Here is a 22,867-nt window from a genome sequence, read left to right on the forward strand (position 1 = left end):
ATTTTTTCAGTGTTCCACACCTTTGACAGACTGAAGCCTCATTCAAACAAAATGTGGAACATTTGCGGTCCGGTTTCCATATGGGTTCCGCAAAAATCATTGAATCCAATCAGAACCTTTACACCGGATATGAGGCAGCGCAGATCAGGATGCAAAGTTCCTGAATGTTTCTGCATGGAGTCTAGTTAGACGTTGCATGTGGATCGTCAAATAGTTAAAAAGAAATGATGAGCCAGACAGGAAGTGAGAAGTGTTCCTAAGGTGTGCATCCAGTACATTTCAAAATAAAAACCTGTTTCACATTATTTTGCCAGCTTTAGTTTTATTAACCCTCTGGAGACATGCGTTGCAGATTTGCAACGTTAAAACCTGTCTGCCTGGTTACTCCACGCACGTATTTCATGAGCATTTTTAACTCAGAAGTTCCTCCGAAGGACTTAGTTGTTCGTCCTTTTATCAGAACTTATTTTGAGCCTGAGAGGGTTAATAATGACAGGGATATCAACTCACAATGCTTGATTTTTATTTTATTTTTTACAGGTAAATTTATAAAAGTATCATGTCAATTTTCTAATCATTGGTGCTCTTGTGAGCAGATTTCCGAAGACATTCTGCACCATTTAGTTCACATTTTCATCCCACAGAGCCTTTTTCAGAAGAACCAAGCCAACAATTTATTTGTCATCTTTGAGCAAATACTACAGTAAAATTATTTTACTGTTAAATTCACAGGATGTCAAACTACAGAGAAACTAAGTCTCTTTTATTTGTATGCCATTTTTTCGCAAAATCACAAAATGTTTCACGTAATACAGAATAAAATCCAAAAAACAGTCAAACTTGAGAATAAGACGAGCAAAAAAAGAAGGTAAAAGCCAGTTTAAAAAAAATTTTATCACGCAGAAGTAAACCAAGTGCGATGAAACAAAAACATGGACAATAAATTCCAGATCACACTTGGTAATGAAAGGTTTTAGGTTGGAGACGTAGTCCACAGCTTCTGTCACTTTTCTAACATCTGAAACATCAATGAAAAGTTGACAGAAAGGTCAAGCTCTAGATAAACATCATTACATCATCTCTCTGGCAGACTGACATTTAGCCTTTGGGTTTTTGTCTCGTTCCTCCATTAGAACATGCATTGCGGTTGTAAACTCTCCCAGCTGTCCACAGCTAAGCAGAGAAGACTAATGAGTAATATGAAATGTCACCCATGGTGGCCAGAAATTAAAACTGGAGGCTTTCCAGCTGCATTCGCCGTAATCCAAAGTCAGAGGTCCTGTTTTAATTGGATGAATAGAACGACTTCCACACGTTGCACAAATCTGTATTTGTCAACTGAGGAGGTGCAACTAGGTTAATAGGCTAAACAGGAGAAAGCTGCCTTTAGTGGGGCCAAAATTATGAAGCATAAAGATTTTTGTTCATTAGACTGATATATGCTTCACACCATTCCTTTTTTAATGAAATTTAAATTTTTTAAAGTAGCAATACAGTATCTTCAACTTTAAGCTAGAGCTTTAACATTGATCTCAGTGATTGTTGGGTTAGAAACTTGACCAGTTTCAAATCTGACACCCCTCTCCATCCCTCTGTTGACCAAAAACCGCACAGTTTTGTGGAGCGGGTAGGTTCGTCAGGTCGTCGATCATCAATAAAAAGCACAAGAAACAGATAAAGAAGTTTGTTTTTCTGTTGACATTATGGTGGATCCTGGAAGTAAAAGTGATGACTTTAGAGGCGAAACAAAGAGCTAAAATCGGAGTGAACACTGGCTGGCTCAACTAGTTTGAGGGAGCTAGCGATTAGCGTTTTCAGTTCACAATCGATCGTCAATAAAAAGCACAAGAAGAAGAAGTAGAAGAAGCTTTTTCTGTTTGCATCGTGGCAGATCATGGAAAAAAAATTTGAGAGTTGTCTTTGAAGGTGAAGCAAAGAGCTAAACCGGAGTGACCATTGGCATGAATTACACTAGTTGAGGGCAGGCGCGCAGATAGGGTGGGGGACGGGGGGGATCTGCCCCCCCCCCCCCCCCCGATTCAGATCGACCCTGATCCGTCCCCCCCATCAGTGTGTGAATGTGTGTGAATGAATGAATGATACACTGTAGTGCAAAGCGCTTTGGAGTCCTTACTCTGAGAGGCGCTATACAAGTGCGGCTCATTTATCATTTATAGTGTTGATCAGGCAGAGCTTTGTTGCCAGCGTTCCACTGCATAATGGCTTCAGACACGCATATAAATGTTAGTTTTTACGTAAACCATTGGATGAAATTACACAAACTGACTGAGCTCTAGTTGAGGCGCTTGCAATAGTTTGTGTATATGTACGTGCGTGTGTGTGTGTGTGTGTGTGTGTGTGTGTGTGTGTGTGTGTGTTTGGGGGAGGGTACATTGGAACTTTGTCCCTCCAGTTTGAAAATCCTATCTGCGCCCCTGGTTGAGGGAGTTGGTTATTAGCCTTTTCAGTATGCTGATTGTCAATAAAAAGCAAAAGAAGAAGCAAAAGAAGCAGTTTGTTTTGCCTGTTGGCATTATGGCAGAACCTGGAAGTAAAAGCAAGAGAGTAATGTCTTTGGAGACAAAGCAAAGAGCTAAAACCGGTATGAACATTGGCTCAACCTACACTAGTTTGGGGGAGCTAAAGGAGGCTACAAAACCACAGACTGGGTGACCTAGCTTCATTGTTACTGGACCTGTTAGTACTGTAATACTATTTTTTGTCCAACTGTGTGGATCTTTTTACTTAGTGATTTATTTTAGTATTAGCTGGCTCATGTTAGTGTGAGCTCATTGATGGCGCTACCTACAGCAGGCTGCAGCAGCGGTGTTTAGGACAGTTGCAGTTCAACTTTGTACCAGTAGGGCGAAGGAGCAGGAAACTGCTCTGTGTTACTTTAAGTCTCTTTCTGGAGTATTTCTCTTTTCCAGTGGCACCATCTAAAGGCTGACAAGCAAATCACAAAAATAGTTTCTCCATTCTGCTTTTTCAAGATGGCAATTTCACATTTCTTGTTTATAAATGTGCTTCTGTAGCCGACAAACAGAGCTAAAACATGTTGTTTTACAAGTATTATTCCCATGTCATGTTGGTGTTCTCATATAATTATATTTTAAGAGACTTACTTGTCCGTGAAAAGTTCATCAACTCTGCATCAGCCGAGTTATTCCTTAAATCTGAAGCACGTGCGAGGTAGTCTAACGCTATTGGTTAAATCTGGTCAGCGCTCAGTTTCCTATTGCACGGAGTTCACAGTACACGATTGGACAATCACTTTTACGGATTTCTGAAAAATCATACATGATTTCTGAAAGGGGAAAACTCCGGAAAGATACTTTAATACATTGAATTTATGATAAATGGACATTAGATTTGACATGGCTTTAACTGTAATTTACATATAATAGCCTACATTTATTTCAGTCAGGTTTTTGTTAAATCAAGCAATCAATTTGTGATAATTTTCTTTATTCCAGTGACATCATGTTTATATTTTTTTACACCAAAAAGAAACAAGAAAATAAAACAATTCTGTCACAGCTGCTTGAATAATAAAAAAAATAATGAACATAACTTGTTTCTGAAAATGAATCTGTTCAGTTAAAATGATTCAAGAATCTGAATTCTGCAACATGGAACAACTGATTTAGCAACTGCAGAAAAGGAGTGAGAAATTAATTCAAACTCAAAGGTTGTGGAACCTGGATCAATAAAAAGTTGCAGAATTGGCATTTCGAGTCATTTATAGTTGAGAGCATAATGCTGGTGAGTAAAATGAAAACTAATCAAGTGAACCAATAAAACTGTCAACAATTTGTAAATAAAGACACAAATATGTTGTAATGTTCTCCAGCAGCTGCTACATGCAAACCAAACAGGGTTGAATCTGTAACGCATCATTTGTCTCATTGACTTACATGCATTCCTTTGTGATTTCATGTTATCCTGTTGAAATTATGATGAAGCTGTTTGTCTCTGTTTGAGAAGACATCGTGTCCATCAGTGTCTCTTTTATGTGTCCTGTTCTTCCTGGTTTTCAATAGAGTGTTTGACACAGAAAGACTTTGATGTTCAACCAACAGCAGCTCAGCAGGAACCATGCGTTCTGATCCACTTTCAGACCTGATCAGACCTGGCACGAATTAATTTTAATGAAATAGGTAAAAAAATAAAATTAAAATAAGTCATTTTTTTCCATGCTGCAGTTCTTTTTTAAAACACAGAGCAGTTTTGTTTACCTGTTTTCTCGCTACGTTTCGTTTGCAGCCAACGAAACGTAGCGGGAAAACAGGTCAACAAAACTGTTCTGTGTTTTAAAAAAGAACTACAGCATGGAATTAGAGATACGACACAGCAAGAACACACCTAAGAAGTCGGTTTGTTGCTTTTGCGACTTTCTTTAAAGTTCTAAGGTGGATTTAAAGGATTATTCTACTTTTCTTTTAGATAATGAGAACAGTCATTAAAATAATTGTTAGCAGCAAATCTCTCTGACTGTTTTGATCTAAATAGTTCAATTTAACCATCAGAATCCTGCAGAATGTCTTTTAACGTGTGGGACACACATGCACATGGGTCTTGGTGCACAATATTCAGGAACTGGAATTGAGCCACATCGTAGCTGAGCTTCAAACGGCAGGATTTGGAGTCTTAATTCCTTGGACATCTCGCCTCTGATTGGCTAACAGTAGCACAACTTCTGACTGCAAGGTTGATGTTCTATCTCCACAAATACCACAAATCTAAAGGAGTTCTGCCATGTTGTAGAGTTGCTACCCCTTAGTGGCAGATGCAACTCTAATGCTAATGGTTAGCTTCTACTAGCTGAGACGTTCTCTGCTGTTTCCTGGATTCTAAACCAACAAGATGGGTAAGTCTATGAATGTTAAGTGACAGTGTGACATTGATTTGTCAGGCTTTTCAAATCCTAGAGTTTCACCATCTATTTTCTGTCAGAAGCTAATGCAGCAGATAGGCGTAGGAGACTTTTTAATGTTCAGCCTGCATGAAAAAATTGGACTGACTGATTATAGTCAGAAATAAGATTTAAAAAATGTTTTTCAGTGTTCCACACCTTTAATGTTCATGTTTGAGCCCAGAAATAAAAAATAAAACTACACAAAGAAAACATGATTCAAACTATTTATACACTTCTTTACATAAACCAGGACAACAACCATCATAAGTTTTTCTGAGTAAGCATTGAAAATAAGCGAACAATTACATCTGCAAAAAACATCTGAACAGTCTTTAGTTAGAGTGAAAATGTTTTCCTGGAGAGGCACACATGTCGTTACCATTGTTATGTTTAATCGCGTGTTTAAGGCAGTCTGACTGGAGTGTAAATGGAAAACAACACGTGCATTTTGAATTTATTTGCAACTAACTGGTTAAAAATCAGAAAGTACTTGTTTGCATGCAGCATGTGAGACAAGATGCTATGTAGATTTAGTTCAGAGGAAGAAAAACTCTTCCGTCCAAAGCCTAAACCTACAGATGCCATGAAATCTGATTAAAGAAGTATATTTCTGATTTAAAGATTAAATATAACACCAAAGTCAAAAGAGTTCAATTTGGCTCCTCTGAATCTAAACTGAATGCTTCTTTTAAAAACGCACATGCTTAAAAGTACAGACCACTTTGCACGGACTCCTACAAGCACAAGAACCACATTTAAACCGATGCAGGTCCAGATGACACACACACACACACACACACACACACACACACACACACACACACACACAGTCAGAAGATGTGTCTATTGCTCTCCCTGTTTCTTTTAGACTTAGAGCTGTAGCAGCAAAGTGTTTGTTTATATCATCAGACAGAACAGTCACCAAATCAGGTTTGATCAAACTGGTTAAAAAAGAAATCTATATGCAGACAGAGGTGTTTGTGTCTCTCTGAGCTGCGGCAGTCATGTTGAGGCCGTCGGCGTGAACGTCAGGGATGGTCCTCTCCGGTCTCAGGCACACCGCCAACCTCTGAGGAAGGAGAACGAGGTGGAAGTCAAACGTTAGGTAGTCAAATGTGTTCGAAGGGATTTTAATCTTCACTCTCTGACCTGCTTGAGGGACCCGGGGGTCCACACTAGCTTGTAGACCATGTAGATGGGGATCCACATGAAGGAGGAGAAGCCGATGGCGTATCCGACCATGATGCTCCAGTCAGGGTACTTATAATCAAACAGCGTAAGGGGGGGGGCTTTCAGCAGGGAGCTCACGATGATGTACTGAGAGAAGAGGAAAAACGTTTCCATTTATTAATATGTAACTAAAGGCTTTTTTAGTTATGGTGATTGTCAGATTGAGTGCAGCTGTGTTGGCTTGAGGGAGGAGGGGGGAGCGGAAGCCCACGCATGCCTCAATCTCACTGGAGAGCAGGAGATGGTGCTGACCAGTCCTGAACTCCTGCTCCTGGCCCAAAGAGGCAACAGCCGTAACACGAAGCATAAAATAAGTCACGGTGATGTAATGTTCCAATTAAGGAAAGATGGATGTAAATGAGAGACAAGATTTTAAACAGGAGATAGAAAATGGGACATTTCCCTGAGTGTTTTGCTAACAACAAGTCGGCAAAAGTTTGCTTTGATGCTGCGAGGAGTTCAATCTACAGAGAAGCTGTTTGGCTTCTGCTGCCTTCAAAGGCTGCTGGTCTTTTGATCTCACAACAAGCTTTCACTCATCCTTATCTGCTTCGGTCCACTTATCTCTAGATAACGTAAATGGATGGTTTCATCTTTTCAAAAGGGGGATATCTTACAGCATCCCTAATGTGTAAATACATATTGGTTTCCCGTTAAGGCTCTGACTGAAAATAAAAATGCATTTGTTTTCTTCTCTTACTGCTAGGAATGCAGGACTGATGGCCACCCAGCAAACTCTCCAGAACAATCCCGGGGCTTTGCCCAGCATCGCCTGAACGTCGCTGCTGAATCTTTTGATTCCTTAAAGAAATATAAAAATAACACATTATTTACAAATGTGAATTACTTGGAAAAGAATCAGAAAAGCATTGAAATGGAAGTTTTTGTACCGTAGAACCAGGAAACGGCGATGGCCTCGAGGAAACCCACTGCAATGATGGAGCATCCGACTCCAAACTCCTCCAGCAGCTTCACCACGTAGGCCCCACCCTGCCAAAAGGATTATAGTTCATCACTGCGTCCGGATCTGACTAAACATCACAAAATTATGAATTTATTTAGCTTTCTTCATTAGAATATGATGGTAAAAATAAAACTTACATTTGTAAGGGTGCTCAGAGAGCCCAAAAAACAGACGATCACCAAGCACAGAACAACGAGTTCACGTCTGTGAGAGAAATGATCAGGGTATTCATCCAACACGGCGGTGATTATCGCCTCCAGTCCTCCAAACTACAATTATACACATGAACCATGATTTAGAAATCTAAATCTAAATGCTGTGTATCAGGAAGAAATAGAAATAAATGCAAAAATTGATGCAAAGATTCAATTGTTTCAATCCTTTGTAACAAATGAAAGCTGCTCCAGCCTTTTCTGTTCCTGTAAAACTGGAAACACCAACATAGACCTAAATCACACAGAAGCCACTCTTCATACCGTGCTGTCCAGGCCCAGAGTGATCATCATCACAAAAAAAATGATGGCAAAGAACGTAGACCCCATCATGTTAGCGATCGCCTCAGGGTACGTGATGAAGAGCAAACTTGGACCTGGAAAAAGGGAAATGCACTCACAGAGATCCAGGGAGGAAATAGCTGATTAACGTTAGTTGTTTGGTGTTAATAGAACAATTTCCTCACCTTTATCTCTGGCAACATCCTCCACCTCGACCTTCCTCATCTCTGCCATGTAGCCCAGAACCGTAAAGATCACAAACCCAGACACGAAGCTGGTGAGACAGTTCACCAGGCTGGTCACGATGGCATCGCTGCAACATGAAACATCACATTCACATCATTTGAGTTCAAGCGTTTCAGATGTACAAATATTTACTTTTTTGTTGAAAGATTTTTAAAACGTGAGCACCAAGAAATGACCTGACCATGAACGTAGCTTCGGGGGGGGGGGGGGGGGGGGGGGGGGGGGGGATGTGCCTAGACCCCCCCCCCCCCCACACACACACACACTTTTTTCAATGTCAGTATTTGTCTCCTGCACTTTTTACCATCCCAAAACAATATTACGTTATATTAAATAGACACTGGTTGAGCACTAGAACCAAGCAGAAAACAACCGCTTGTGTTGAAGCCTGTTTCCCAGTAGAACCGTCCATCAGCTCATCTATTGGTGATACTTGCTAACATGGGATTGGCCATTCCTTCCACCTGTGTTCTGGACAGTTCTGCAGTCCTGACACTGCGTAAAAGAGCCTCTAGGCTGTAGTTTCATACATAGTTACTGTAACCCCCCCCCCCCACCCCACCCCCACTAGTCCTCATGCCGGTTGTGCCCCCCCACTTTTAAAGTCAAAACTAAGTCTATGCATCTGAGACTTTTAAATAGCTTCAATTTACAGCAATAGTAACAAGGGAAACAAGTGAAAAGGTTTTGTGACATGATATTTTAAAAACAGGGCTCAAACTTCTTCTCTTTTTCCACAATTAAAGATTATATTGTTGGTTTTACTAAACTCTAACAACAATTTTTGCTATTTTAAGCCATGAAAAACTCACAAGTACAATATTTCCTTTGCAGTTTTCCAAGTTTTTATGTTTACATCCCACAAAGTGAAACTTGGAGGCAATTCAGGAAGAGAATTTGGCAAATAAATAATTGAACTGGTCTTTTATTATCTAATAAATAAACGATATGCATCACATTCTGTTAAAGAGTGAAAAGCATGTTAAAGAACAACATGTTACAATTTTTAGCTTGTTAGTCAAAAGCAACACATTTCCCCTACGTGCAGCTCCGTGTTACTGTTGAACATTTAGAGTTCAGCTCTGCTGATAAAGTCATGATCCACCTCAGAAGTGTGCTTAGTATAAAACCAATAAAGCTTTTATTTGTAAAGAGTCCCAGCAGATCTTTCCATAGAGAACTCAAGATGTCAGCTTCTCACCCACACCAGCATCATCAGAGGACATTTAGGGTCTGTACCGATAGCAGTTATTAGTGAAAGGGTTGTAGCTGGAAAGAGCCAGGAGGACCCCAAAGCCTGGACCCAGCGAGAAGAAAATCTGAGCTGCAGCATCGACCCAAACCTGGAAAAAAAAAAAAAAAAAAAAACATCAGGGAATCCAGAATCTGGAAAGTTTTTTTTTCTCTCATTCAGTTTCAGCAAATACTAAAAAGTGAATTCCTTTATTTGAAAATAAATAAATAAATAAAACCAGATTCAACATCTTTGTTGAAGGTGTTCTGATTTGAGAAGGCTGTGTGTGTGTAGAGGACCAGTTGCTGCACAGCTGTACGTAGAGAGATCTGAAGAGGAGCTCGCATTCGGCAGAAAAAAAGCGCTGGATATCAGCGAGGGAGACAGAAAGGGACGCTTTTGTCATCGGGCAGAAAATCTAAACCAATTATGCATCTGATTATCCTGCTCTGTGGCTTATTTATGCATCTCATTTCTGTCTCATCCATATTCTCGCCCAAACAAAGCACTCGCACACATTTAGTAACCAGATCAAGGTGGGGATAGATGTATGCTCTTTTAGGATAATATTCTTTATTTTGGGGAGGTAAAAAACGATAATGTTTTTGTGATAGTGCATTTAGTTAATCAAATTATTAAATAAACAACAAAACTAAATATTTGTCAACTTTTTTTGTCTTTATTTAGATTTTCACCCACATATTTATTTATTTATTTATTTTAGGTGGCAGCAAAGGTGACAAAAATAGCTGAAATTTAGCTTTATTCTAATTACTAGCTGGTGGTTTTCAGGCATTTTAATATTTACAGACATGATAGAATCTTAAAAAATTAAATTAAATTAAAAATCCTCCTGATTTAACTCACACTGGTCTCCAACAGCTTGTCCCACTGAGGTTTCAGATAAAACACCACACCTCTCCAGGCTCCTGGCAGGGTGGCACCTCGGATCAGCAGGATGAACAGCACGATGTAGGGTAAAGTGGCCGTCACCCAAACAACCTGCAGGAACGATAAAAATAACTAAGACATAAAACTAAGTTTAAAGTGTATCCAGTCCTTAATTAATACTGAGTCGCTACCTTCCCAGATGTCTTCACTCCCTTCCAGAGGCTGAAGTAAACAATGGTAAAAATGAGAAAGAGGCAGAGCATCAGCTGCCAGCGAACCCCACCGACGTTCCTCAGCCCCGAGGACTTGTGGATCTCTAGAACGTTTCTCCTGTTGAAACAAAAAACACTCAAATCATCACGTTGTCACCAAAGAAAGGCAGGGCTTGGCGTACAAAAATACCCTGATGTTTGTGAAGGCGGTTACAGTAAGGCTATTTAGACTTGTGGCTTCTGTTACTCACACTTACATGCACTTACGTGTAAAATTCCTCTGCCGGAGACCTGGAGGAGTTCGTCCAAGTCACGTTATCCGTGCCAAAGTAGTTGGTGCAGTCAGGGGTGTTCCACAAGTTGTCACAGTTGGTCCACGGCAAGATGCTGGAGAAGGAGGAGTAGAAGTAGAAGAGGGCCCAGGCGATGATGGTGTTGTAGTAAAAGGACACATACAGAGCGATGATGCATATGGCATATCCTATACCTGAAATAAGAAGATGTCCATTAGATATCAGCACTGTATTCAGATTACTTGGATGAGCTGTTTGTTTTAGAGCTGCTTGGTGATGGCCTCACCTTTGAAAATGGGACAGATGTGTTTCCAGATGGAAATCGCTCCAGTTCTGTGAAATTGACCCAGAGCCAGCTCCATGTAGAAAAGGGGCACGCCTCCAAAGATGGCCATCAGGACATAGGGTATCAGGAAAGCCCCTGCACAGAGGCACGGAATAAACCAGAGCATTATTATGATAACTTAAGGAAAAACTTCAGTTTTGTCTTCATTTACTGAAAATAGATGAAAGCTCACAGGGACCAGAGAAAAAATCTGGGGAAAATATCTTTGTTTCAAAATATTCGTGCTCTTATTATGATTTCTATATTTTCTTTCATTTATATGAAATTTGAAACGTGTTTAAATGACTTTTAATTTCAAAACACTTGATTAATTTAATGTTGAAAGTTAAATCTAACTTCCCACATCACACAGTGACCTTAGAAATAAACCTAAACATGAGCCTAATACTTTTACATGCATTTCTAAAATGACATTTTATTCAATAATGTTTTTTCAAATAGGAATATGACGGGATAAAATAACTAAGCTACCGCCCAAAAGGAAACACGTGAAAATTTTATAATGAACATTTCTGAGACTTGAGCCGATTTTGGCACCATGGACAGTTCCTCCTCTCACCGCGTTTTTTAAATATCTTTATTCCCTTTGGAAGTTTAATTTCGTTTTATTTGTAAAACAAACTTACCTCCTCCGTTTTGATAACAAATATACGGAAATCTCCAAACGTTTCCAAGATCCACTGCGAAGCCAATGACCGAGAGGAGAAAATCCATCTTCTTGCTCCACTTGTCCCTGGAATCCGTCTGCGTGATGACCGGCACCGTGACGGCGCTGTAGCCGGGGTTCGGAGAGCCCTGCTGGGGCAGACTGCCGGCCATGACCGATGAGTCCTGTCGGGACACCGGACTGAGAAAAGTCTGAGAGAGGAGCAGGTCCACAGAGGACGAGGAGGAGGAGGTCTGCTCTCTTGGTGATGACAGGACCGAGTGGGAGGAGACACACCTGTCTGGGGAGGAGATCAAAATGATCTAGACACCGCCAACACTCAGGATCATCTCAGTTAGAAAAGTAGAGATCAAAAGTTTTTATGCAGTTTTCAATCATTTAAAAAATCCCAAATAAACTATTTTATCAAAAAGTAGCACTGTGTGTGTGTGTGTGTGTGTGTGTGTGTGTGTGTGTGTGTGTGTGTGTGTGTGAGAGAGAGAGAGAGAGAGAGAGAGAGAGAGAGAGAGAGAGAGAGAGAGAGAGAGAGAGAGAGAGAGAGAGCAGGTTCTCTGATGGGCTAATGTGGTTACCAAGGTGTTTTCCTTGAGGACCCCCTTGCTCATGTCCAAGACAAGCCAGGACCCCAACCCCAACTCCTGCACACACACTGGAGTTGGCCATAAGAACCAAGTTTTTTTTTTCTGATTAAAAAAGGAAACTGAAAATAAATTAGATGAAACTGGATTTTTAATTATCCTTTGGATTTTAACTCAAAATTAAAAGACAAAGTCAAGAACTCTTTGGTTTTCACATTTAATGTTAAATGTTTCAGATCAGGACAAGGTTGACTTGAGCATCTTAATAGTTCTTAACAGTTTTTTTATAGATTGTGGCTGTTGTGTGCTCATCTTGTTTTAGGTTTTTATTGTTGATTTGTTTTACCTTGTACAGCACTTTTTTTTAATTTGTTCATTTCAGGCACAACAAAATACATACATAAAACATAAAGAGCACAAAAACAAGAAACAAAAATTACCTGAAAAGGAGTGAGACGACAAAAACGTATTAAATCCCACCCCTATACTCACTCATCAACTAAAAAAAAACAATAAGCTTCCCGCAGCTACGCTCATCGTAGCAAACCAAACAACCCATCAACAGCTCCGGGCACATGCAAACATCACAACAGCAGCTCGCAAACAACAAATAGAACCTTCATAACTGAATACAGCATATATTAATTATAAATTGTGTTACCACAGGTAAACAGGCAATAATAATTACATAGTAACAAACACACATACATATACATACATACATGTGTATCAGCACACACATGTACATATATGTACATACATACGCACACACAATTTCTTTTTTATTATTTATTTATTTATTTATTTATTTTTGGTTATCCATACCAGCAGTGGTAAGAGAATAGACATTGCAGAGCACACTAAAACCATCATTGAGTATACTGTGACCAGACCAACTGTTTGTAGGGGGATTTAAATCTATGAGTGTTATTGCATTGTTTCAGTTGTAAACTCAGACTGTTCCTGATTTTCACACCACATACAAACACACAAAAGCCTTTGCGGGTTGTTCGAGTTCTAGGTCATTTGGATTCTCCAAAGCCTCTCACATTATAAACCCTTTCTTGAATTTCAACTATAGTTTGTAAATTTGCAGGTAGAAGTTTATTAAAGGCTTTGTATAAGATTATGGATGTATTGTAATTAACCAGATCCTGGAATTTTAGTAATTTTGCTTGAAGAAAGAATTTTTGAGTATGATCTAGATAACCAGCCTTGTGAATAATACGAAGTGCTCGTTTCTGTACTGTGACTAATGGATTAGTTGTATTTTTATATGTGTTTCCCCACACTTCCACACAATATGTAAAATATGGAAGAAGCAGGGTACAGTACAGAGTACGAAGTGCATCTTTATCAAGGTATGGTTTCACTTTGTTCAAAACTGCGAGGCTTCTGGAAATTTTGGTTTTTGTGTCTGACGTGGGGTTTCCATGAAATTTTGCTATCAATTACAACTCCCAAAAATTTGTTTTCACTCACATTATCAATTGGTACACCATCAATGTTAATTGGTAATTCTGTATTATATTTTAAATTACCAAAAATCATTGCTTTAGTTTTATTTATATTTAATGATAATTTATTTATATCCATCCATTTTTTAAAATTACTTTTAGCTCCCTGTTTGGCTGTAGCTTTGCTGCTGTAAATGCGCTCTATAAATAAAAATTGACCTTGACCTTGACCTTGACCTGACCCTGTAAATGAAAAAGTAACTTTAAATGTTTGTGGTACTGGTGACAATCCTTTCATTTCTCTGTGGAGACATTTTGGCCATGCTTTTTGCAGAATTAGTTTATTAAACCATTTGGTAATGCTAACCTCAGTTAAGTCCAAATGTTGACAAAAACAGATTGAGATCTCTCAGAAAGTGCAGAGAGCAGGATGTGTCCAGGTCCTGAGGCAGCAAAGCAGCCCAGACCTAGCCAGGCCTGCCAGACTCGCCCTCGGTCTAATCTACACAGAGGACGATGCCTTTGCTTCCCATAAGGAAGCATTGGCATGGTTGGCCAGACTACCACAGACCATCACACCACCATCACCGTGTTTGAAAAGCAGTTAGTTTACAGCAGATGTAACAGTCACATACATTAATTTGAAAACTACCTTCAGTATCCACCTTTATGTCTATTGTATCCACTCAAGTTTTGCTGTTTGTTTGATTGTTTGTCTTTGTCTGATGTAGAAATGTGTTGATCTGAAACATTTAAATGCACACACAGAAGAGATGTGTGAGGGAGTGAATAAAGGCTGGAGAAACGATCAGCTGAGGAAAGAAAAGTCAGTTGTTCTGCCAAAGGGTAGGGGCCCCTGACAACATAGGAACAAATCATCTGACTTTCTAAACACACTCTCCTCCCGTCAATCTGCTGTGGAACCGGAGCAGAAGAACATCAGACTGACAGGAGCCTGTATCGGATGCTCTGCTGCCTGTTGGAGCCCGTCGACTCTAATCATGACCATGATGGTCCTGATCCACACACAGATCTCACCCAGCCTTAGCGCTCCTCTCCGATGAGTTTTCTTCCACATGCATCATCATTGACTTTTGCCTTTGACACCAATACGCTGAAAATGTTGATTTTCTCTTGATGACCGGCAGAGACTTGCTGATTACTGAGGCAGATGTCCAGTCATGACACCTAAGGAAATTATTAACACAAACGATCTAAAGATGGTCGCTCCAGAGAGGGAATCCTGGGTTCAAGATGTAAAGCAGGGTCCAGGCCCACTGCTTTCAGGCTGTCATGTTGTGTTATCACTCTGACTTCTCACCTCCTGATTCTCCTGACAGCTCAGAGCTGCAGGCAGAGCTGCAGCCACAGCCCTAGGCCCTGATGCCTCAGCTCACTCTAGATTATTGGGCCTCCTTTTGCTCATGTTCTGTCTAACTTTACTGAGTGCATGCTCTCACTTGTGTGCTGCATATAGAGGTGAAAACTGTTGCTGTGTTCTGTTAAAGGCTGAACAACAGATCTATTTAGATTTACTTGTTCCTCTATTTAAAGATGAAAGCTGACATTACTCTACTGTCATCTTCTGGACAGTATGAGTTACTGACAAGTATTAATATAACTGTTCTGTCCACTACACACAAATGATATAGATCATTTTATTTGTGTATGTTCAGCTTTGTTTATGTGTTTTTATTTGATAAATATACTCTTGAACATTATGAAGCATCCTTGCTTATTTATTTTTGCTTCCAACTGCATTTTAAACACTTTAATCATCACCTCCCTGTGTTGAAATGTTAAATTAGTTTTAACCCTTTACCAAGCTGATCTGGACATGTTTTCATTCTGTTGTTGTCTATTATACTTCCTGTGTTGGTGTTTTATTTTATTTTTACTCGGGTATAGTCTGTTGTTTCTTATGCTGCACCTTCTGCACTGTGACTGCTCAGACTTTTAACTTGGTATTTTCTTTTTTTAATCAAATTTTATTTGTGTATTGTGAAATGTTGAATTTCATTTGAATTTTATTTATTTTTATTTACCATATCCTTTATGTTTTAGCCGCTTGTGGTGCAAGGTGACTCAGTGGGAGTGCCCTCAATTACCTATTCTATTCTATTCTATTCTATTCTATTCTATTCTATTCTTTCTGTTTTGTTCTATTCCCCTCAACTCTACTCAATTATTTTCTATACAATACTACTCTACTCTATTCTATTCTATTCCATTCTCTTCTATTCTATTCTATTCTCGCCTCACCTCTGTCAGTGCGCCCCAGGGCAGCTGTGGCTACTCGTAGCTCATCGCCACACGATTCAGTGTGTGAATGTGTGTGTAAATGGATGAATGATACACTGTAGTGTAAAGCACTTTGGAGTCCTTACTCTGAGAGGCGCTATACAAGTGTGGGTCATTCTTATTCTATTCTATTCTATTCTATTCTATTCTATTCTACTCTACGCTATTCTATTATATTCTATTCTACTCTATTCTACTCTATTCTACTCTTCTCTATTCAATTCCATTTGTCTCTACTCTATGACATTCACCTCTACTTTATTCTATTCTATTCTATTCTATTCTATTCTATTCTTAAATCTACTATGTTGTCACATTGCCTTTAAAATTTATAGTTTTGTTCATTTTGAATATGTATGGTTTTATATTTTTGCCGTTTTCCTTGCACTTAAAAAGCACATTCAGTTGTCTCTGTGTGTGAAATGTGCTCTAAAACACCTTGTCCATTTTGACTTTGAGCTGTGTAGATTCCAATCAATGCATTAGAAACAAATCTCTATTCTATTCTGCTTTGTTTCTTACACATTGATGCAATATTTTCAAGACACAGTTAGGATTCTAATTTTTTTTAAATGTATGAATAAATGTGCAACTTCAAAATTAAATCTGTGATATTTTAAAGAATTCAAGTTCAGTAAAATGTATCTAAAGCGCAAATTAAAGCTAACGGTAGCTCTTTTCTTGCGTGTATCCCATAAAACTCCAACACAATACTCACTCACAGAATGTGTCGTTTCTCATTTTGACCACAAGATGGCGGTAAAACAAAGCATTTACTCAAAAGCTGCAGGAAGCTGGAACGCAGTGCGCGGACTGTCAATAAAGCTGCGGTTGGAATATATATTATCCTACAAATCAGCCTTTGTTGAGAAACATCACATCTAATCTCAGAATGAATGTTGATATTAAACATAAAGGTTGGTAATCATGTAGCTCATTGAACTTGAAAGCTGACTGGCGCTCCAGCCAATAGCAGCAGAGCGTGCGTCTTTAAGGGGCGTGTGTCCAGTAGAGGTGGAGTCGTGAGACTCAACTGAGTGGAAAACCAGCACTCTGGTACTGGGAAGAAAGGAGGAAGGATCCATTGGCAACAATCATGGCAGGTGGGAAAATGGGAAAATGAACTCATTATAATAATAACAATTTTAATTATGTCGTTTTAAATAATAGATTAAGTTTGATTTTTCAGTGAGTTAAAGCTTGTTTTGTGATTTTAGAGGCAGAGACTCGTCAGAAGCTGCTGCGCACCGTGAAGAAGGAGGTGGGTGTTATCACACCAGCAGTTATCCTGCTGGAAAAACAAACACGCTGCTTCCAGGTTACCCTAACCCTAACAAAGCCCTGCTGATGCTGCTGTCTCCCCAGGATCTGGATGAATAGTCATTATTAAAACATTATGAATGTTTTTAAGTACAGTTATTACTTAGAATAAACTCTGTTTCTTTCATTTTGTGTTATCAGACCAGAGGAAACAGATTTTTTTCTCTGTTGTGTGTGTGTGTGTGTGTGTGTGTGTGTGTGTGTGTGTGTGTGTGTGTGTGTGTGTGTGTGTGTTTGTGTGTGTGTGTGTGTGTGTGTGTGTGTGTGTGATTATCTGGGTTTCCCACCAGAGTAAAAAGCAGATCTTGAATGAAACATCGGGATAAGCGAGTCAGCCCAACATTCAAACCTCGACAAGCTTTCATGGTTGAATATTGAGCGACGCAGATAATCAGAAACCTTAAACTATCTATATTAATGTCGATGTAAACTATCTTCGGTTTATTTATTTATTTCGGTTTATTTCAAATCCAGTGATGGAAAAAATCCTCATTCATTCATAAAAACTCTTAAAGTTCTGCTATAAGGACATCTTGTGTGTTGGCGACTTAAATCCTCATAACCCAAAACACACAGCCTCGCATCTATCTAGAGGAGTTAATAACCGTTTTTAATCTCCTTTATTTTTATTTTTTAAACGCTTTCATCACACACAGAGAGCTAGCCCTTCCTCAACCTATTTAGCATGACCTGAATTATTACATCTCCATTTGCAGGGCATTCACACTTCTTGTTTATTAGATGTGAAAAGGGTTTTAGTCCTTCAGACGGTAAAACAAAAGTACATTTAGTTCTTGTACTGTCCTTTGAGCATGCATATTTGACCAAATGGCAAAATGAAATATCACCAGCTAAAAAAGACCATAATAATAAATCCATTTGCTCCCACATGATGTCTTGTTTAGCCGATGTAGCCTTGAAGTAGCTGTTGTTCTACTTTGGCATATTGTTCATATTTGTTGTTTAACTATTTATTGTATAAGATAGATAGATAGATAGATAGATAGATAGATAGATAGATAGATAGATATCGGCCTTGTTAGCATCTAACCTCACTGAAACACAACTTAAATGACACCAGATAGCGTCTCAATGGGTTGACAGCTTTGGGATTCAGTCCTGAGCTACATCTAATCCTCAGGTTGTGCTAAAATGAGATAATTGACCTAACAGAAAATAACCAGAGTTCACTCCATTGTCTTTTAGGGGTGTTTTCTGTTGAGTTTTTCTTTTTTTTGGTGTGTGTTTCTATTGAACACCGTCGACTCTGGCAGCGCTCCAACCTAATCTCTGCTCTCCTACTGTTGTGGCCTCGAGTCAAGACGTGGAAAATTAACTTTTATTGTTGCAAATGATTTTCACTGGTCAGACAAATCCAGATCAACACGTTTTCACCTATTGTGAATGTTAATTTCAGATTGCTTAAGAAAGACAAAAACATAACGACCATTCCTGGTTCATGTTAAATGAAGACTTTGGTTTAATCTGTGTTCCTCTGCATCCTGTTAGCAGCCTTATCTGCAGAAACCAGACCTTTCCCATGATTCAAACTGCTTTCTGTATAAACATGAAGATGTACTGACATTTAGGTTTTCTGCAGATGGAGAGTAAACTGGTGGCGTCTGCATTGTGAGACCTCCCCTTGATATCATCATTAATCCACAGCAAGGAAATTAAACCCAACTCAAGAGTTTTAATAACAAGAACATTAGTCAGCATTTTGTCTCAGCTGTGGATTTTCAATGCATTTAACGCCAAAATTCAGATTTGAGTCACTGAAATGCTAAACGTGTTTATTTGGCTTCGGTTCAAAGCAAAGGTCATCATAAACTTGGATCGATTTATTTCAGATTGTCAAAATTAGTCAAAAACTTTACAGGATATTCTCAGTGTATCAGTATTTGCTTCAGAGGCACAGGGTGTGCTCAGCGTTTTTCCACAGGAACCCAAACATTTATACTTTTAAATGAATAATTAGCTTGAAATCCACTTATTCTTTAGGTGTCGTCCCAGTGTTCTTGCTCTAATCTGTTGGCCCTTTTCAGAATATTTGCACGCTCAAATATGCTTAAAAAACATCAGTTTTACCTTTTATGGGGATGTGTTAGCATTGGCATGCATGGATGTAAAAAACAATGTTTGTTTGCATTTTCCATTGGATTTGGAGTATTTCTGCTCGATGTGGGCTGTGCCATATTGCGTCTGCATGGTGTGTGTTTACACTCCTTCCCTGTCCAGCTGGTTTTATGCCATCAGTCTGCTCAAACGTACCTGGATGTGGGCCATTATCCAGAGAGCTCTGCGTCTGCTGCAGCAGAATTACCCTCTGGCACAGAAATTGGTTTGAATAAGAACTCGTATTTACCTCGGCTTTGATTCAGAGCCTTTCTCTGTCCGCCCGCGTCACAGTGTCTCGCTTCCTCTCTTCCTTCTCTGGGCCCTTTCCTTTATAAATCACACATTAACACAAATACACACCTGTATTTGCTGAAGGAGCGGGTAAAAAAAGCAGCGCCGTTTACGTTTCCTGTTTCATACTTTTAGAGCTAAGTCATTCGAGTTTCATTTGTCTGAAGCTTCTACATCAATGCACGGTATCCGTCCTGCAGGGAAATCACCAGATAAAACTGCCGCCATGCACACAGGTGGAGATGATTACTCTGAGACTGTTATTATAATTTGACCTGTGGGTGAACATTTTCATAATGAGGTTTTAGAGGGAAGAAGACAGGAAATGCACCATAAATCAAACTAAATCACATTGTGGTTTTGATCATTGCTGTATGCTAATGAGCAGGTCAGCCTTGTACTTATAAAAAATAACATCCTGCACAGCTTTTGTCCCCTTAAGTGGTCATAAAATGAAGATGTCCATGCAGCCTGTTCTGCATACACTCATTTGCATGAATGTCAGTCATGATTAATTATTAGAGGGTTTTCATTCATCGTTGGCCCTGTAGATGATGGATGATGAAGGCTTGAGGCTAGAGACTGAGTCTTTATCTGTGTTTCATTATCTTGGCTGTGTTGTTGCAGGACTTAATTGGAGTGCTCAGTAGATCTCGTCGCTGCTTCCTTCAAGCTGTAGTGATTCGTTTCATCCAGCTTTGCTCAAATAGTGGTGTTTAATGGCTGCTGTAGCGACACCCACGTTGTTGGAACTGTAAATTCAAGTGAGGATATGTGTTGGTAAACTTTAAAAGAATCCCATTGGGTCAGATTCTTGCTTTAGTGATGCTGAATGAACCCACTGGGATACGACATCATCGCCGTAGTTCTGGGTGTTATCAGTGCTTCTAGAGGCGGGGAGCTGCAGTCGTTCTTGTTTAGGAGAGAGATGAATTCCTGTTTTTTGTGCCTCTCTTTGGCAGAAAGCGTTCCGTGGCGAGACTCGTGACATCTCCATAGAAACCCACAGGTTGCCTATGCTCAGATGCTTCAGCAGACTTACTCCTCTGAGGGCTGATCAGTAGCTCAGGAGGGAGGGAGGGAGGGAGGGAGGGAGGGAGGGAGAGAGGGAGGGAGAGAGAGAGAGAGAGAGAGAGAGAGAGAGAGAGAGAGAGAGAGAGAGAGAGAGAGAGAGAGAGAGAGAGAGAGAGAGAGAGAGAGAGAGAGAGAGAGAGAGAGAGAGAGAGAGAGAGAGAGAGAGAGAGAGAGAGAGAGAGAGAGAGAGAGAGAGAGAGAGAGAGAGAGAGAGAGAGAGAGAGAGAGAGAGAGAGAGAGAGAGAGAGAGAGAGAGAGAGAGAGAGAGAGAGAGAGAGAGAGAGAGAGAGAGAGAGAGAGAGAGAGAGAGAGAGAGAGAGAGAGTTCTAAAATAAAATGTTTTATTTTATTTTAATTACCTTAAAAGACTCAAAGTCTCTTTTTACACTTTATATTTATTTAATCAGGATCGTTGTCAAGTCGACGCCAGAAACAATGAAACACAACTTGAATATTAGAGGAACAACAAGGCTTTATTCAACCAGCATTCATACAAGTTATCAATCATGAACAAAACATTTCTCTTACCGTTGCTTATGGGTGGAGAGCTGAACACCCCAGTTAGAAAACGTAATCCATGATAACACATGTAATCCAAGAACCTCGTCAGGTAGAATCCTTCAAAACAGCTCTAACAGCTCTGAGCTCTGCTCTGCTCCTTATACATTCCCTGATGTGCGTGCAAAGCTGCACACCTCCACCAGGATTACCTTGATTACATCCTCATGATAAGTGTGATTGACAAACAGTAGTGATCAATAACTTGTATAAAGCAATTATACAACAGATGACAAGTTCATTTTTATTACATTCCACTCTTGAACTTTTCATCTAATTTATGTAACATCATGGATCCATCACCATTTCCCCATCAAAACCAACGTCATTTATAACATACCTTGTAGTTCCACTTTAATTTTCATCGTAGTCTTTGCATTATTACCCAATTTATTTCTCTTCTTAATCGAATAACATACCAACAAATAATAAGATTACACAATGTTAGAATGCTGATTATAATTAATGCTGCAATCATAGGTGGAATTAGCACTTTATTAGCGGTACTCGACATGCCTGTAAATATATCCCACCAATGATGAGCGGAAGCCTGTTCAATCAATGTAGCAACATGTTTTATTTCCCCTTGTGCCACAAGAGTAGACACCATGAGCCTGGAAAGGTTGGACCTATGAGAGTCAATCAATTTTGCCACTTCAGTGGAACCATCCAATGCGCATTTGAATCGTTCCAGTGAGAGTGTCCAAGGGGAGTGTAAAACCTCCCATTGTATCTTAGTCAGCCGACTAGATACAGTGTAATTACTCAACCAATAGGTCACGTTATTCCATTCCCACATATGTATACCCTTGAGACAACCTGAAAAGGGAACTGAAGGTACCTGTGGGGAATTGGTCATTGTAGCCACGCATAAGGTGTTAGGACCCACCTGCCAAAACTGTTCCTCTGGGGGTGTGACAGTCCAATCACAGAGTACGACCCTTGAATCAGTGAAACATGGATTGCTATGTCCTTTTACCAATGGGCAGGCTAAACCCTTATCAGTCTCATCACAGTGTTTTACTTCATATGTTCGATTTGTTTTAACATCCCACCACTCTCCACTAACATGGAGATACCAAAACCCTTTAGTGGTTATCACCGGCAGTATCTGATATCTACACACAGTCATTACTGATGTCATATTATACTGATCCCAGTATCCAGTACACATAGATTTATTACAAATCGTCATTTCTGCATGTAGCTGTAGCCATAATGAACTACTGATGTTCCATAATGTTCGCCATGCATGATAGTTATTACTCATTACCTGTATTTGAAACCTATTTCTCTGTGTCTCAGCATGAATAGTCTGCAAGGAACAGACTGTCCAATTACCTATGTGTGACAAATTATGCAATGCATCATAAGTTTCATTCCAAAGCTTTAGATTCCATTTAAATACACTTTTCCACACATCACTTCCTTCTAACTGACTAGATACAGTCGAAGGCATCCATCTTGCAGTCTTGGTGACAGCTTGTGCGGTGTATTCTCCAGTGTTGGACAGCATAGTTCGTGTCACCTCATTGTCTGCTGTGTTAGCCAGACCATACAAAGTTCCAGTTCCTCCTAGCACGGTGTCATACCATGCTCGCCTCCTCCTGTTACAAGGCGGAATAGGAGGGAATTTCACAGTCCATCGCACATATTCGGCTACCCTTATTTGTCC

General features: G+C 39.6%; 2 protein-coding genes across 3 annotated transcripts in view; one reads left to right on the forward strand and one right to left on the reverse strand.

The window, feature by feature from the left end:
* Positions 1-5,071: 5,071 nt before the first annotated feature.
* On the reverse strand, positions 5,072-11,708 carry slc6a4b (solute carrier family 6 member 4b). The gene is made up of 13 exons (XM_015972644.3): positions 11,455-11,708; positions 10,769-10,903; positions 10,457-10,676; positions 10,169-10,307; positions 9,954-10,088; positions 9,092-9,195; positions 7,792-7,919; positions 7,589-7,701; positions 7,250-7,381; positions 7,039-7,138; positions 6,849-6,949; positions 6,068-6,235; positions 5,072-5,987 (listed from the first exon to the last, which is right to left on the reverse strand). Exons 1-13 carry the CDS (start codon positions 11,645-11,647, stop codon positions 5,877-5,879), a joined length of 1,779 nt encoding a protein of 592 aa, XP_015828130.1. The 5' UTR covers positions 11,648-11,708; the 3' UTR covers positions 5,072-5,876.
* Positions 11,709-16,850: 5,142 nt separating this feature from the next.
* The window catches only part of sgsm1a (small G protein signaling modulator 1a), a 44,750-nt gene continuing 38,733 nt past the window's right edge, over positions 16,851-22,867 (forward strand). For both annotated transcript variants that reach the window (XM_070546483.1, XM_070546484.1), the window contains exons 1-2: positions 16,851-16,934; positions 17,049-17,092. In XM_070546483.1, coding sequence (XP_070402584.1) covers positions 16,928-16,934; positions 17,049-17,092 — 51 coding nt within the window. In that variant the 5' untranslated portion in view covers positions 16,851-16,927. The remainder of the gene's footprint in view (positions 16,935-17,048; positions 17,093-22,867) is intronic.

The sequence above is a fragment of the Nothobranchius furzeri genome, chromosome 17 (assembly GCF_043380555.1).
Source record: "Nothobranchius furzeri strain GRZ-AD chromosome 17, NfurGRZ-RIMD1, whole genome shotgun sequence".
NCBI lineage: Eukaryota > Metazoa > Chordata > Actinopteri > Cyprinodontiformes > Nothobranchiidae > Nothobranchius > Nothobranchius furzeri.

Coding starts and splice junctions, on each gene's coding strand:
- slc6a4b (XM_015972644.3), bottom strand. CDS start 11,647: ATGGCCGGCAGTCTGCCCCAGCAGGGCTCTCCGAACCCCGGCTACAGC. Junction 7,139..7,249: donor CTCTGAGCACCCTTACAAAT/GTAAGTTTTATT, acceptor TCCTTTTGGCAG/GGTGGGGCCTACGTGGTGAA. Junction 6,950..7,038: donor CGCCGTTTCCTGGTTCTACG/GTACAAAAACTT, acceptor TATTTCTTTAAG/GAATCAAAAGATTCAGCAGC.